This window comes from Eptatretus burgeri, chromosome 13 (assembly GCF_056783735.1).
Source record: "Eptatretus burgeri isolate ZD-2024b chromosome 13, Ebu_testis_v1, whole genome shotgun sequence".
NCBI lineage: Eukaryota > Metazoa > Chordata > Myxini > Myxiniformes > Myxinidae > Eptatretus > Eptatretus burgeri.
In genome coordinates, this window is record NC_140973.1 from 10,729,475 (window position 1) to 10,746,380 (window position 16,906).

Genomic DNA, 16,906 nt, shown 5'->3' on the forward strand with positions numbered 1-16,906 from the left:
GAATCAAACTTTACATTATTTTATGCATCGAACAAGAAAATGAAAATCTACAAACCAATGTCTGGTGGAGTCTGTCAGTGTGAACTGCCGGACAGTCAGTCCTGCCACTTGTACACTAAATAGGCCGTTTTCTGGTGCTTGCAAGTGGCTCAAATTTATATGGCTCAGGGCCAGAAACTCCATAGTATAAATTCCCATCATCCTCCGACTCGTCCTCTGCAATATCGGAATGAAAACACTCAATTTCATCGCCGCTGAAATCACTCTGATTCGCATCTTGCCATTGTTCACACGCTGTTTCCGAATGTTCACGAAGTTTTCGGAGAATGTGACGTCATAGCATCTTCGGTAACTTCCGGTCTGTTTTTCGATCACCGAGAAAAGTTTTGACTTAAAAGTTAATTTTAGCATATTTTGAGTTTCAAATGTAAGAAAATAAATACCCCACGTTTATTAATGTGCTTACAACCTTCGAATCACGCGGTGATCAGCGACCCAAAACCTGCTCTTTAAATACAATTTGGATGGGAGACATGCATGAAACTCCTAAGTGTTTATTTTGTAGGTTAGAGGCTGAGGGACAGGAGGTTGGCAGCTTGCTCAGTTGGCAGCTTGCTCATCTCGATGAGATATCTGATCATGGAGTGTTCATTGAGTCTATTTCAACTGAAATATCCTGCTCTGGTGCAGTGAAAGAAGCAGGTGCTGCATCTCGGAGCACACCTTTTTAGATTGAGATTTAAAACCAGATGTTCCATCATTTTCTAGTTTATGGATCTTTTAAAGATCCCACTGTATCTCGTCTCAAATACAGTATGCCATTTTCTGCCATTATCTTGGCCAAATTCCTGGTCAAATATCGACGAGTTTTCTTGTGAGTGAATAGCCTGTCTCGCTTCTAATATTGACCCACCTGCTTTCTCAGCCAATTGCCCGTGACATGCCCCGTCATGTCACACTTACTCGATCAGCAACCTTTGATTTGCTCACTTTCACCATCTCATCTCCCCATTTCTCTTGACTTTTGAATTGCGTCTTTGAGTTTATACAATGGGGTCTAGGGTACTGGGTTGATAGGCCAGATTACATAATGCTGTGTTTGTATTTCATAAACACTTAGAGACCAAAAGTCTCCTTTAGGTTTCCATTGATTTAAAAATAAAATGACATTTAATTTTATCACTGGATTAGTGTGGAATATCATTTCTGTCATTTGGTAATACAGTGTTTATGTGTGGTATTCTGAATTTAAGTGGTTTGTCACGTATTGTGCTCCAGGTATACCTGTGTTTGCTTGGAAAGGGGAAAGTGAAGATGACTTTTGGTGGTGTATTGATCGCTGTGTTTGTGCCGATGGCTGGCAGCCTAACATGGTAACTTCCCTCTATTCTTGCTCTTTGATTGATGAAAATATATCCAAACTTTTGGCGTGAATTATATTGTCTTGTGTATCGTTTCATTTCCCTGAAAACTGTATAAAAGTATCAAATTTATAAATCTTCAACATGAGGCATCACAGATTTCTTATGGAACCCCTGCAAATATTTCCCAGAATTCTTGTATCCACGAGCATTTTGGCACAATGCTCCCACTATGCAAACAGGTACCCCACTTACCACTGTGCTCGAACTGAGGCTGAGTCATGATGCTTCAGCACACAAGCACTGGGTGGTCAAACACACTTCAAACACTGTTTTAGTGATGTCATCCATAACACAATGACTTTGATAAGAGACTGTGTCACACCCTGTATTCAAAGGCGGAGTAATTATGCCTGCATCATGGTGCTTTCCTGGTTGTGGTGACACAGAGCTTATGTACAGCTTGGCCTTGTCCTAACAGAGATAAGTTGTGGGACGTCTTGTGGAGGTAAGGCATTAGAAGGCTAGCCAACCTTTTTTGGGTGTTTCCCTGTATGATTGAAGCTCACAAGGCAAATCACTTGTGTGCACATTACCTTGAGTGCATCCACTAAGCTGTAGCAGCAGACTCTCGGATTTTTCAACAACTCGATCACCGTCCAGGTTTTTTGCAGAGTGCAGGTGTGAAAGAGAATGTCAGAGTTTGTAAATGCCTTCTCTGAGGTGGGCAATTTCTCGAAGCACGTCATCTTGCTGTCCTGCATCACGTCTGTCTTTATACTGGCCAAGCACCAAGGGTGCTTGCCAAATTGCAAATTGCACTTAGAGCAATGGTCTCAATTTTCTACTAGCTTGTTTATCTTTAAATATCAAAATATTGTTCAAGACGGGGTATGTGAATGCCATTCTTATGAATGAAGCGAAGTACAGTAAACCCTTAAATATCATGGGTTTGAATATCGCGGTTTTGACGCATCGCAGCAATCTCTATATGTACCGATTTAGTTATCACGGGTTTAATTTCTACCAATCGTGGTTTTTGAGCTCAGCTGTCATGGTTATCTCGCACCATGATGAGCCTTTTGCGCACTGTTTAAAAAATAATGAAATGGCGCAGAAGTGTGAAACAATAGACAAAAATGATTATTTTAATTTTATTTATTCAGCTGCCTTACAAAGCAGAATAATGATTTGTAAAAGAAACACGTCAACAGATTACAAAGGAAAATGATTCAAGAGATTAATCAGAGGGGAATGGTGGAGTTGAGCACAAGTTTATGCAAGTTTAATCGCTTCTGAATGTTTAATCTGCTTCAACTCAGCAGGAGACTTCATCATAAAGCGATTTATGTTTATTTTCCACTTGCAGGGAGGGATGGGGGGGAGTAAGGGGTGTGTGTGTGTGTGTGTGTGTGTGTGTGTGTGTGTGTGTGTGTGTGTGTGTGTGTGTGTGTGTGTGTGTGTGTGTGTGTGTGTGTGTGTGTGTGTGTGTGTGTGTGTGGGGGGGGTGTTTTCTGCCAGTATTTTTTTGCCGGCATTGCCCAGTATTTTTTTTGTGGGGGCATAAAATACTTCCCTATACCCACTAAGGATTGGAGTCAGGGATCATTTAATATTACCTTTGTGGTGGAAATTCACACAAAAGAGAAAACACTTTATGATCTAACAGATCATTTATTGTATAAAAACACACATGTGGGAGAAAAGCTCATCTCAAGAGTCCAAGCAGATCTCTGACTCTGAGCTAGAATACAAGGCCTTTGATATGATTGGAAAATAAGGAGGGGTCAGAGCATCACAGGGTACTGATTAATCAATACCAGACTACAAGAAAGCTTTGTTTACACACAAGGTCTTTCAAGCAAAGAGAAAAAAAACAATTTTGTGCATAATAAAACAAGATAGCACTGTGAAAGAATGCGTGTCTTGCTTCAGGCATGCATGCACAGAAAACCTTCATTTGCATAGGCAATGATAAGCATTTATTGCAGCATGCTGGTGGAGCATCTGGTTTACACAGCTTTGCAGAACAATAAGAGGTCCATGACCTCAGCAGTTCGATGAGACTCGTGCTTTACAATCAAAATAAGAGGATAATGAGAAGGCAGAGTTGATGAACTTCGTGTTTGTACAACTTTATAATTGAATGGAAAACCAGAGTTAATGAGACCCTGCAATGCCTTTGGGGGACGACTCACTGGCGCCAGCCAAAGCAGCTTAACTTGCCAATCAAATTAAATAAAATAAAGAAAAGATTATATTGTCACACAGTTAACGAACACACTATATCTATTCATTTATAAAATAACCATCAGTATGCAATGATCCGTTATTATTTTTATCCTGTCCCCGGAGGAAGGGAGCGCAATATTATAATCGTCCGGTTTGTTTGTCTGTTTGTTTGTTTGTCTGTCTGTCTGTTAGCAACTTTATGGCAAAACGGCTTTAGCAAACACTATCAAATTTAATCCACAGGTGGGCAATGAACCTTGGACGACCCCATTAACTTTTGGGGCCAATTGGATCAAAGGTCAAGGTCAAGGTCACGAAAAGATCAAAATCGTTTTTCGCTCATAACTTCGTCAAAATGATCCGATTTACTTCAAACTAAGCTTATAGTGAACCTTATTCTATTTGTGACTTAAAATCCGAACAATCCTATAGTGAAAAATGCATATTTGTGAAGATCGGTAGGGTCCGAAGTTTTGGGGGTCATGGTCATCGGTCAAAATTACAAATTTTCCATTAAAACTAAAACATGGTTACGAAAATCATTTTACAGTCATAACTTCGTCAAAAATGGTTTAATTGACTTCAAACTAAGCCTAAAATATTCCTTATTCTATTCCTTATAATCAACATTCAGGTTAAGGATGTATCAAATTTAAATTTGATCACCAAAATAACTTTATGCCTTAAATGGGCGGGATTTGTTGTGCCTGACACCACTTGTTTTTTTGTTTTTGAAAAGATTGCATAAGATTAGGTTTTAACTTTGATACTTTAACATTATGTTTGCTGCTTTGATACTTTAAAAATATACAGTACTTAATACAAGTGGTGCCAGGCACAACAAATCCTGCCCATTTAAGGCATAAAGTTATTTTTGGGATCAAATTTAAATTTGATACATCCTTAACCTGAATGTTGATAATAAGGAATAGAATAAGGAATATTTTAGTCTTAGTTTGAAGTCAATTAAACCATTTTTGACGAAGTTATGACCGTAAAATGATTTTGACCTTTCAAGGCCACGTAACGTCAAACGTCGTGGTGTCAAATGAAAGCCAATAAAGGACTTGATATATGTCTTCCAGAGTAAACACGCATATTCCTAACCTTTGTATCCCGCCCCCCGGAGGGAGGGAGCGGGATATTGTAATCGTCCGGTTTGTTTGTCTGTTTGTTTGTTTGTCTGTCTGTCTGCAAGCAACTTTACGGCAAACGGCTTTAGCAAACACTATCAAATTTAATCCACAGGTGGGCAATGAACCTTGGACGACCCCATTAAATTTTGGGTCCAATTGGATAAAAGGTCAAGGTCAAGGTCACGAAAAGATCAAAATCGTTTTTCGCTCATAACTTCGTCAAAAATGATCTGATTTACTTCAAACTAAGCTGATAGTGAACCTTATTCTATTTGTCACTTATAATCCTACCCATTCCTATAGTGAAAAATGCATATTTGTGAAGATCGGTAGGGTCCGAAGTTTTGCGGGTCATGGTCATCGGTCAAAACTACAAAATGGGTGGGATTTGTTGTGCCTGGCACCACTTGTTATCCCACCCCCCGGAGGGAGGGAGCGGGATATTATAATCGTCCGGTTTGTTTGTCTGTTTGGTTGTTTGTCTGTCTGTTAGCAACTTTATGGCAAAACGGCTTTAGCAAACACTATCAAATTTAATCCACAAGTGGGCAATGAACCTTGGACGACCCCATTAACTTTTGGGTCCAATTGGATCAAAGGTCAAGGTCAAGGTCAAGGTCACGAAAAGATCAAAATCGTTTTTCGCTCATAACTTCATCAAAAATGATCTGATTTACTTCAAACTAAGCTTGTAGTGAACCTTATTCTATTTGTCACTTATAATCCTACCCATTCCTAGAGTGAAAAATGCATATATGTGAAGATCGGTAGGGTCCGAAGTTTTGGGGGTCATGGTCATCGGCCAAAATTACAAATTTTCCATTAAAACTAAAACATGGTTAAGAAAATACATCTTTACAGGAAAACGGTGGCTCAAACACTGTCAAATTCTATCCACAGATGGGTAATGAACCTCGGACGACCCCATTAATTTTTGGGTCCAATTAAGTCAAAGGTCAAGTTCAGGTCACGAAAAGGTCAAAATCTTTTTCGCTCATAACTTCGTCAAAAATGGTTTAATTGACTTCAAACTAAGACTAAAATATTCCTTATTCTATTCCTGATAATCAACATTCAGGTTAAGGATGTATCAAATTTAAATTTGATCCCCAAAATAACTTTATGCCTTAAATGGGCAGGATTTGTTGTGCTTGGCACCACTTGTATTAAGTACTGTATATTTTTAAAGTATCAAAGCAGCAAACATAATGTTAAAGTATCAAAGTTAAAACCTAATCTTATGCAATCTTTTCAAAAACAAAAAAAACAAGTGGTGCCAGGCACAACAAATCCCACCCATTTAAGGCATAAAGTTATTTTGGGGATCAAATTTAAATTTGATACATCCTTAACCTGAATGTTGATTATAAGGAATAGAATAAGGAATATTTTAGTCTTAGTTTGAAGTCAATTAAACCACTTTTGACGAAGTTATGACCGTAAAATAATTTTCGTAACCATGTTTTAGTTTTAATGGAAAATATAGAAAAGCCTGGTGTTGGCGCAGTGGTAAGGGCAGTGGCTTGGGACCCAAGAGGTCCTGAGTTCAAGCCCCGTTGGGACACTGAATTAATATATGTATGTATATATATATATATGTATGTATATATATATATATATATATATATATATATATATATATATATATATATATATATATATATATATATATATACACCAAGTCGAAAACACCAGGGGTTGACTCAGCCTGCCATCCTTCCGAGGTCGGCGAAATGAGCACCAGTTGTACTGGGCCCGGTGTATGCCCCGGTTAGAATAGGTGTACCATATCCCTGTGTGTCGTAAGAGGCGACCAGGGTTGCGTCAGGAAGGGCATCCGGCGTAAAAACCTATGCCAAATCATTATGCGGACAACAAAACGAATTTCCATACCGGATCGGTCGAGGTCCGGGTTACCAACGACCGCCACCGGTACCCGTGGTCAGCAGGGTACCAGTGGAAATTGTGCTACTGCTGGGCGAAGGAGGAGAAGGAGACGGGGAAGGCGAGTCCGGAGGCAGTGGGAGATGGGGAAGGGTAGAAGTGTGGAGGTGAGAGTTGGAACTCTGAATGTTGGGGCGATGACTGGCAAAGGGCGAGAGTTGGCTGAAAGAAGATTTCTGGAGTGAGTTAGATGAAGTGGTGGAGAGTGTATCCAAGGATGAAAGAGTGGTGATTGGAGCAGATTTCAATGGACATGTTGGGGAAGGGAATAAAGAGGATGAGGAGGTGATGGGGAGGTACGGTCTCAACAAGAGAAATGTGGCATGGATGCGGTGAGGGCGGACATGCGGGTGGTTGGAGTGTCAATGGAAGATGTGGAGGATAGAGCGAAATGGAGATGGTTGGTCCGCTGTGGCGACCCCTAACGGGAGCAAGCCGAAAGAGGAAGAAGAAGAGTTTTAGTTTTAATGGAAAATTTGTAATTTTGACCGATGACCATGACCCCCAAAACTTCGGACCCTACCAATCTTCACAAATATGCATTTTTCACGATAGGAGTGTTAGGATTTTAAGTCACAAATAGAATAAGGTTCACTATAAGCTTAGTTTGAAGTAAATCAGATCATTTTTGACGAAGTTATGAGTGAAAAACGATTTTCACCTTTTCGTGACCTGACCTTGACCTTTGACCTAATTGGACCCAAAAGTTAATGGGGTCGTCCAATGTTCATTATCCACCTGTGGATACAATTTGACAGTGTTTGAGCCAGCCGTTTTCCCGTAAAGTTGTATTTTCATAACCATGTTTTAGTTTTAATGGAAAATTTGTAATTTTGACCGATGACTATGTCGTCAGGCAGCAATTGTATTCTACCTCGTTTTTTTTCCAACTCTGGTTTCTCATTTTTTTAGGTTTGTCCACTTGTCAAGGAACAAAATTCAACTTGTTGTCAAGTTCTCAGACACATTTTTGATACAGTATTGACCTATCCAAAGTATCGATACAAAGTACGCTAAATGGGCAAAAACTGCAATATGTGAACCATATGTTTATGAGATCCTAATAAAAACAAGTCTGAAGACGACGATGGTTCACGAGCGGTATTTGACGATGTCGATTGTTTCAGAAGTCAAGGATGAGACAATGTGTTAATGTTTGACCAAGTTATTAAAAAAATGATCAACATGATGTGGTACGAGTGACAGGTTATTAGCTGCAAAATGTCGAAAACCCGGTTTCGTTCAACAACTTAAAAAATTTGACCTCTGCATAACCTTTAAAGGTCACAAAACAATGTTGTGGACATTAAAATAAGGAAACAGGATACGTGCTATAGCTTATTGGAGTTAATTCGTCGAAGAAGGTCAAAAACCCGGTTCGATCCCCATAACTTTGAAAATTTGACCTTTGTGGCCTTTAAAGGTCAAAGGTCAAGGATTATGATCTTTGGTGCAAAACTTCCTCTGGAACATTCCAGGAACAATATAACATCATATAGGCTATATGGATATTTCACACTCATCGGATTATCCATACTTTGATGAAATCAGTGTAAAAACAAACTTGAAGGGGGCGCCACGGGCAAGGTGTTCGAGATAGCGAAAAATGGTTTCAAGACTTTAGGTGGGGAATGACCTCAAGATTATGCACAAAAAAATATTGTCATCCGAGCTCTCAAAGTTTTGGCGGTCGTATGATTTTTATGTCAAAATTCGAAATTTTCTAAGTTCGTGACCTTGTGACCTTGTCCTTGTGACCTTGACCTTGGGACAAAAATGAAAAATCGAGCTCTGTGGGGCTATGCAGGTGCCTTTGGGCTAACCAAATACTGAAACCACTGCCAGATTCGACAAACCCCTCGGAGAAGATGGATTTTTATGTCAAAATCGCAATTTTCTAAGTTCGTGACCTTGTGACCTTGACCTTTGGATGAAAATGAAAAATCGAGCTCCGTGGGGCTATGCAGGTGCCACTGGGCTAACCAAATACCGAAACCCCTGCTAGATTCGACAAACCCCCTCGGAGAAGATGCAAATTGAAATTGGCTACCCCCTTTAAACACAATTCGCAATTTTCTAAGTTTGTGACCTTGTGGCCTTGACCTTGGGACGAAAATGAAGAATCGAGCTCTGTGGGGCTATGCAGGTGGCATTGGGCAAACTAAATACTGAAACCCCTGCCAGATTCGACAAACCCCTCGGAGAAGAATTTTTTTTGTCAAAATTCGCAATTTTCTAAGTTCGTGACCTTGTGACCTTGACCTTGGGACGAAAATGAAAAATCGAGCTCCATGGGACTAGGTGCCATTGGGCGAACCAAATAGCGAAACCCCTGTCAGATTCGACAAACCCCCTAGGGGAAGATGCAAATTGAAATCGGCTACCCCCTAAAAACACATGTTTTTTGGCGTGGCTCCGCCCATAATGTATGCACCACGCCCATTTTCAGGAAAACAGAACTACATCATGATATAAACCTCCCACCAAAATTTTATCAGGATCGAATCAAAACCCACGGAGCTATGCTCGGGACAGACAGACAGACAGACAGACAGACAGACAGACACGCAACAATAACGAATATAGTGGTCACTTATTTTTTTTGTGAAAATATTTTTTCGTGAACCAATAACTCAAACTAAATGTTTTTAAGCAGTATTTAATCATTAAAAAATACTTTTCTGATGTTCATTAATGCATGCAAAAGACAACAATAATTCACATTTTGAGATGGTAAAACCCCATTTGTTCTTACAATATAACATCACCTAAATGTCGAAATTGAGGCTGCACATCACTTATCTCAAGACTTCTTTTTAACATAGGTAGATCAAACTGCACAATCTTTTCTGTACAATGTACCTTTTTGGCTTGTATTTAGCCATAATTACACTAGATCATGTACAGTTATCAACTGTAGTTCTCAAATGCAAAGATGTAATGTGAAAGTACTTAACTGGAATATCAGTCTGTCATATATATATATATATATATATATATATATATATATATATATATATATATATATATATATATATATATATATACAGGTTTGTCCAGTACAATGTTCTCACATATCTCTCCACAACCACACAGGTCTGTGCATACCAAATGGTTCTTCTTGCATCTACATGATTGTCTGATACAACCAGTTTTGCATTTACATTTCCTGAGCTCTAACAAGGCCTCTGGGGCTGGTGCATTTACACAGAAGACTGGTTTGAGGTGACCCTCTACTGACTCCCAGCAGTAGTCCGGAGGTGAGGGTATTTTGGGACAAGGTGCTTTAGATAACTTCCACACAAGAGCCATATAGAAAGCTCTGGAAGTGTGTGGCACTAACGTTCCTCGAGTTGGGGGGTAGCTGCTGGCCCTCTTTACCTTTTTGTGCAAATAGTTCCCACCTAAGTTCTCCAACGATATTCTCACTGATGTCTGAGATTTTGTATATTAAACACAGATATCGCTCCATTTGATCAAAGATACATGTTGGTATCTCTTGTGTCAACCCAAATGCAGTAAATGCTTTCAGAATTTTATCATCAGCTTGCATAAATGCTTTGAAGTGACTTAATACACCTTTGCCAGCAAATGATCCAGTGTTGTCTGTTCCTTTGAAAGCATACCATCCGATGAGTGCTTCTGTCCTCTTGGGTCCAAGTCTTTGGTAGCAATCTTTGATAGATATTGTCACTCTTTTTTTCTGAGAAGTATAGTTGACTTTGGAAGCAATGGAAAGTGACCTAAAAGGAGAACAAAAACATCTGTGTCAACTGAGAAGACATCCAGGGTGGATTGGGGGTTCTTGTCCATGACGTCAAATGCATTCAGAAGAACAAGCTGATCACCCTCCTCAAGGTTGTGCTGACCCATTGCCATCTCAGGCATACTAATAATGTCAGACAAAGAGTGATTAGCTTTTGTTGTTGTATGGTGCATAACTATCACTCTCTTTGGCTTATTTTGGTAGTGACTGATGAGTTTATCTGACAGATACTCTGTCAACTCTCCCTTAGTGTTCACATGAGAGAGAAAGGTCTTCAGGTTCCTTATTTCGGTGTTATCATTAACATGATAGTGAACTGGTGTTGTTTTAACTGTTCGCTTCTGACGAGTTGTTTCCTTGAGAGAACCAGTAAGGTACTGATCAAAAACAATCCTGACCTCATATGAATCACTCATGTCAGCCACAATGTCAACAAACCTCTTTGCAAAGTGGAAGGCATTTGACATTTCAGGAGTTTTTGTCACCATGTTCACTATACACATTGCGTCAATTATCAGGACTGAGGATGCATCCCTCTCTGGTTCTGAGATGGCCAGGTCGTCTGGCAATGGCAATGGTACATTCATAACTGCAGATACCAGTTTTGATTTTTCTGAGAGCATTATCATTGATCCATCTGGATGAAAGTTGGAAGGTGGAGCTACGCTGAATTCAAACTCTGTAATTGCATCCTTAACAGAAAAGTCAGTTCTAGTCTTGCACACAACAAGTAATCGAGACAGCAGTGACCTCTCCTGTTTCATGGATACCAACTGCCCTTTGACTTTAGTTTGTACTGTAGCTCCTACATCCTTGAAGTACGACCAGTTGTTCTTCTTTTGAGCTTCCCAGAAATTGACTGATTGTTCCACCATCCGAGTAGAGACAAATTTTTCCAATGCCTCTCGCCCCAATTTGTCACGGTTTTCAATGTTTTTGCACACACTGTCAGGTGTAACAGCAAATGTAACAAGATTGAACATATCACGTTCAAGAAAGGGATTGCCCTGTCTGGTAAGTACCTTGGAAACATTTGCTGCAGATGAAATGATCCTAGTACCTTTTGCTCCAACAAGTTCATGGTGAAGAGAACTTGGCTGCCGCGTTTCGATTCCAGCATAGTCTTTGAATTCCTGTACAATTCTGCATAGTGTGGGGGCTATAATGAAGTACTTCTCCATGGCATGCTCTTTGCCTGTGATGCCAATAAACCCTCCTTTGACCTTCATCTTCTTGTGCTCCTGTTCAATACTATGGTCTGGATCAATCGCAGTGAAAGGAAAACGATGTTTTGTTAGAGAAAAGTTGCCTTCATCTAAAAATTTCCATGTCTCAGGATCTGTAGTTTGCAGTTCCAACATGTCGGCAACACAGAGTGGTCCCCATCGTCCATCGTTGTATTGGTCATGAGCATGAAAATAAGGCAATAGCTCCTCCACCTTAGCCAAATGAAGTGTCCAATTGCACGTCCTTGTAGCAGCAGTAAACATCAATAGAACCTCAACCTGATTCATGTAGTTTGTTAGGAATTTGGAGATACCTATTGCTTGTTCCTTCCACTCATTTAGCCTTTCAAAACTATTACAGGCAGAGAGTGTCTGATGCATTTCAGCCACTTGTGATTTGAATTCCTCCAAAGTGGAATCAGTCCTTCCATCTAAATATGCTGCAAAGGCATCAAGTACTTGGCTGATGTGGTGCTCAAGAAATGCTCTTTCATCTTCTGAGAATATTACCTGTATGCACATGGTGAAAAGTGCAATCAGTGGAACTATGTGAGCTTCAATGCATCTGTATATGTGACGACCATCCATATTTGACGTACTGTAGCTGATCCATAGATACCAGCTTCTTCCCATGCCAGATCAATGCCACTTCCTTCTATGTACTTTCCCAGGCACTTCAGTGCTGCCATAGTTATATGTAGACCTCCAAGCCTGATGCACCAGTTTTCTTTATGATCCTTGAGCTTTACTGCACGGTCATACAAATCACCATCAAGGGTTATAATAGGTATTTGTCCTTCGCCAACAGTAATGCAGTTGAGTTTTTGAGCATGCTTTAAAATTGTGAGGAGCACTGGCCATTCCGTTGGACTTCTCCTGTACAATGGAGCAACAATACCAACATTCCATACTGGTGTCTTGTCACGTATCAACGAATTGAAGGTGGACCAAGTGGGAGATTTATGACATCTCTCTGGCAGTGTTCTACATGCACTATTGCTCGTGCTACTATCTTTGGAGGAAATCTGGGGTTCACTTGAAGTAGACCTGGCTGCTGTGGAAACATGTTGTGACGCAGATGTTTCACCTGAGGTTGATCTGACGTACTCTTCTGACGAGACCACAATTCCTTGATTGAATTCCACTGATTCATTGAGGCGAGATCCAACTTCAGTCCAAGAATCTGCATCTTTATGTTTATCCAGTATCTGTGCCACCAGAGAGCTACACATAAATAACCAAATAGTGTCACACTGTGTGTAGTCAGTAGATACCTGTTTCAGGGTGTCTAACATGTAGGTAACTTGATGAGACACACTCGGACTTACTGGCTTATCACAGTTCATATATGGCATATCTAATGCGTTTTTCAGGGCTTTGTCTTGAATAGTCAAGTCAAGTTTGAGGTCATTTGTAATGAGAGGAGCACCATCCTCTGATCTCTGGGCAATCAACAAATCAGCACCATGAAACGAACCTGCATCACTTCCCAGGTCAATGTTATCAATTGCAACCAGTGGTCTGATTCCCTGCTTTACAAATGGAGGAATATGTACACCTTGCGTGTTGGTGTTAATGTCATCCACGATTGCTGCTGCCATTCTCGTTGTTGTCCGCTCAACCTCATTGTAGGTAACAGCAACTTGCAGGTTATTCAGTGTCTCTACATCAGATCTGGACCTATTAGCCTGATATGAAGTCAGAGCAAGACCAAATGAAAGTGGGGTTGTCTTCGCTTTTTGAAATTTGCCATCGGCTTTTGCTTTGTATTTCACTTGTCGTTTTGACCTAAATGACGATATAATATGTTGAGCAAGATTTCTCGAGGATTTTTCTATTTCAATCTCTCGAGTTACATTGAGATTCATATGAGGCCCACTGATCACCCTTTTGATGCATTCAAAAGGACTTTTGACTTGCAACTGGATAGGGACCACCGCCTGACTCTGCAAATGATGCATTCATCCATTTTTCCAAAGTTGATATGATCAAGCTGTCAACAGATGTACCTACAGCTCACCAGTTGTTTTGAATCTGGAAAGAGAGATAAGATTTCGGTAGTATTATGATACATACAATTTAAATAGTTATGCATTTTTTTAGCTTTTAAAATAATGAAATGGACACAGTGGCATTAAATTTTGTTTATTAAATAAAAATTTTGTGTAAAAAAATTAATATTCTGGCAGAAATATAGTTTGCAATGTATCTAACACATGTAGTTTCCCATATTATTGCACTCGATATTATGCGAAAGTTTAAAGCATTGGCATTTCAAGAAAAAATTACATAGAAACTTGACAAGTTGAATTCCATTTATTTACACCTAAACCTTATGAATATGTAAAGAAACTGGAGTTGGCAAAAAAACGAAGTAGTGCCATTATATGAACAAATGCCGCCTGACTAATAACCCCCAAAACTTCGGACCCTACCGATCTTCACAAATATGCATTTTTCACTATAGGAATGGGTAGGATTATAAGTGACAAATAGAATAAGGTTCACTATCAGCTTAGTTTGAAGTAAATCAGATCATTTTTGACGAAGTTATGAGCAAAAAACGATTTTGATCTTTTCGTGACCTTGACCTTGACCTTTGATCCAATTGGACCCAAAAGTTAATGGGGTCGTCCAAGGTTCATTGCCCATCTGTGGATTAAATTTGATAGTGTTTGCTGAAGCTGTTTTGCCGTAAAGTTGCTTACAGACAGACAGACAGACAAACAAACCGGACGATTACAATATCCCGCTCCCTCCCCCTGGGGGGCGGGATAATAATAATAATAAAAAGGATCTCTTATAATACTTCATCTTCCTCTTTCACACATGTGGTTCTCATTACTGTATCATAATTCATGACTCTTCTTCTATTTCAACAGACTGCTTTCAATTCGACCTTTCATTCACACATTGTCTAAAAAATCCAACTGTTACAGCGTTTCTTCTCTCCATTCTTTTAATTCGCCTTTATTGCATCCATCAAGAAATGTCTTTAATCGCATCTCTGACCTAAGAATTAAAAAACCCAGTTTGCTATGAATGTTTGCTTTCCATCAACCATTCTTTTTTTCCAACTTCAGTACCAACTCGCCCCTCTCATCCCTCCCTCTCAAAGCAACCATCCCACTCTTCTCCCTCAAAGTTTCCCTCTCACCTTTCTCAAAAACTCCCCACTCACCCTTCTCCTTCCATTCATCCTCCTCACTCATCCTTCTCAAAGTTGCCCTCCCCCTCACATCCACAAAGCTGCCTGCCTCCTTTGCCTGCCCTCTCTCCTCCACCTCATCACTCTATCTCCTTAAATCCTCAACTGTCTTCCACCCCTCTCGTATTACTTCCCACTGTACCTCAACCCAGCACCACAGAGCCTTTTCTCCTCCTCATCCGGCCCCCTCCCCTCGCTCTTCTGCAATCCCCCACACTCTTTCAACAACTCTCCTTACCTCCCCCCCTTCCTCCCTTGTCCTACCCTCCCCCTCCCCTCTCCAGCACCCAAAGCCTCCTCCCTCCCTCTTCATTAACAGTGTGGACCTCAAATATCCAAGGCCTTCACTCAAACCTGACAGATCTTTCCATACAGGTTGCCACTGACAAACCAGGCATAATCTGCTGAACAGAAACTTTCCTCTCTCAAGATGTCTCTGACTCCCCAGTATCTCTCCCTGGTTACTCCCTCCTCCGGTATGACAGAGCTGAGCCTCGTCCTGGTGGAGGAGTTGCTCTCTTCATCAAAGACTCTATTTCTCACTCTCCAAAAGTCCATTCACTGCCCTCACTCCCCCACACCCACAGGAATACCTCTGGCTACGGCTTCCCCCCCTCTTCCCACCTCATGTTTATATGTGTGCTGTACCGTCCACCAAACAGTGATGACTCCATTTACACCTCACTATCCGAAAACATGAACCAACTTCTATCCTTTCATCTGACCTCTTTCTTCCTCATATGTGGTGACTTCAATTGTCATCACACCAGTTGGCTGGGTGTGGGTACCTCTCTCCCCTGCCATGGCACTTTAACAAAAGACTTCTGCGACTCATTGGAACTGACACAATCTGTCAACTTCCCAACCCGAATCTCAACCAACAGTACTCCATCTCTTCTGGATCTGATTTTGACAAATTTCCCTGAAAATATCTGCTGTTCTTTCTCTGCTCCAATCGATTCTTCCGACCACGTGCTTGTCAAAGTGGACATCTCTCTGGCTGTTATTAGAGAACCACCTCAGCACCGTCGAGACTCAGGCTGATTCTAACGCTCCACACCTGATTCTAACCTCTAAAATTATATCCTCTGTCGATATTTACATCTTAATTCAATACTATTAATTCTTGGGATTTATTTAACCCATAACGATCTAATATACAAAGCTCTTTCTAAACACTGACCGACTGATACGAAAGATCGTTGCCTTCCGGGTGACGTCGAAAGCTGAAATTTTGAGTGCCAGACATCGAAGCCAGTACACTAGAAAAAAAAAATCACAGAATCGTCAGATAACATCCATGAATGAAAATATAAATAATTATTTTTTTTAAAGAAATTAAAGAAATTTTTTAATGCAGGTGAGTGACCCGAGACAATGGGGAAGCATGATAATTTTGTGTGCCGACGGAGATCGAAGCTGATACACCAGGAAAAATCACAGAAACATCAGAAAGCATCCGTAAATGAAAATATAAATAAATTAAAATAAATAAATAAAAAATCGTATACAGGTGAGTGACTTGAGACAATGAGGAAAAACGGTTCGTGTTGTGTAAGCACACCTCGCCAGTATATCCATCTATATATGTGTGTATATATATATATATATATATATATATATATATATATATATATATATATATATATATATATATATATATATATGCACACGCACACACACATACGTATACACTTGAACATGTCCATGGTTTTAGTAAGATGTGGCTTAGCCGAAACCTCAGCAGTCATGATCAATAACAATGTAGACCCACCCACCCATCATTATTGCTGCTCTGGTAACTGATAATGAAATGTGCTTTCTCCTTTGGGATCCTGAAACGAATGGAAGCACATCACCACCACCTAAAAAATACTGCACTCAACCCCCAGCTTGTAAGAGATGGCCTCTTTTCTGGGATGTCAAGGGAATCCGGCTGATGGACTGAATGCCTCGCAACATTCATGACAATCACAGAATTGTTCTGCCAGACTTGCTGCGGGCAAAAATTGCTGCAGGCCATCAAGGTCAAA

General features: G+C 40.2%; 1 protein-coding gene across 4 annotated transcripts in view; it reads left to right on the forward strand.

The window, feature by feature from the left end:
• Positions 1-16,906, forward strand: part of LOC147013831 (S-adenosylhomocysteine hydrolase-like protein 1) — a 102,275-nt gene that overhangs the window by 63,616 nt on the left and 21,753 nt on the right. For all 4 annotated transcript variants that reach the window (XR_015050519.1, XM_085851100.1, XM_085851101.1 and 1 more), the window contains exon 6: positions 1,279-1,373. Coding sequence is in view for 3 of the 4 variants with exons in the window: in XM_085851100.1 (XP_085707226.1) it covers positions 1,279-1,373 (95 nt within the window). In the remaining variant the exon portion in view is untranslated. The remainder of the gene's footprint in view (positions 1-1,278; positions 1,374-16,906) is intronic.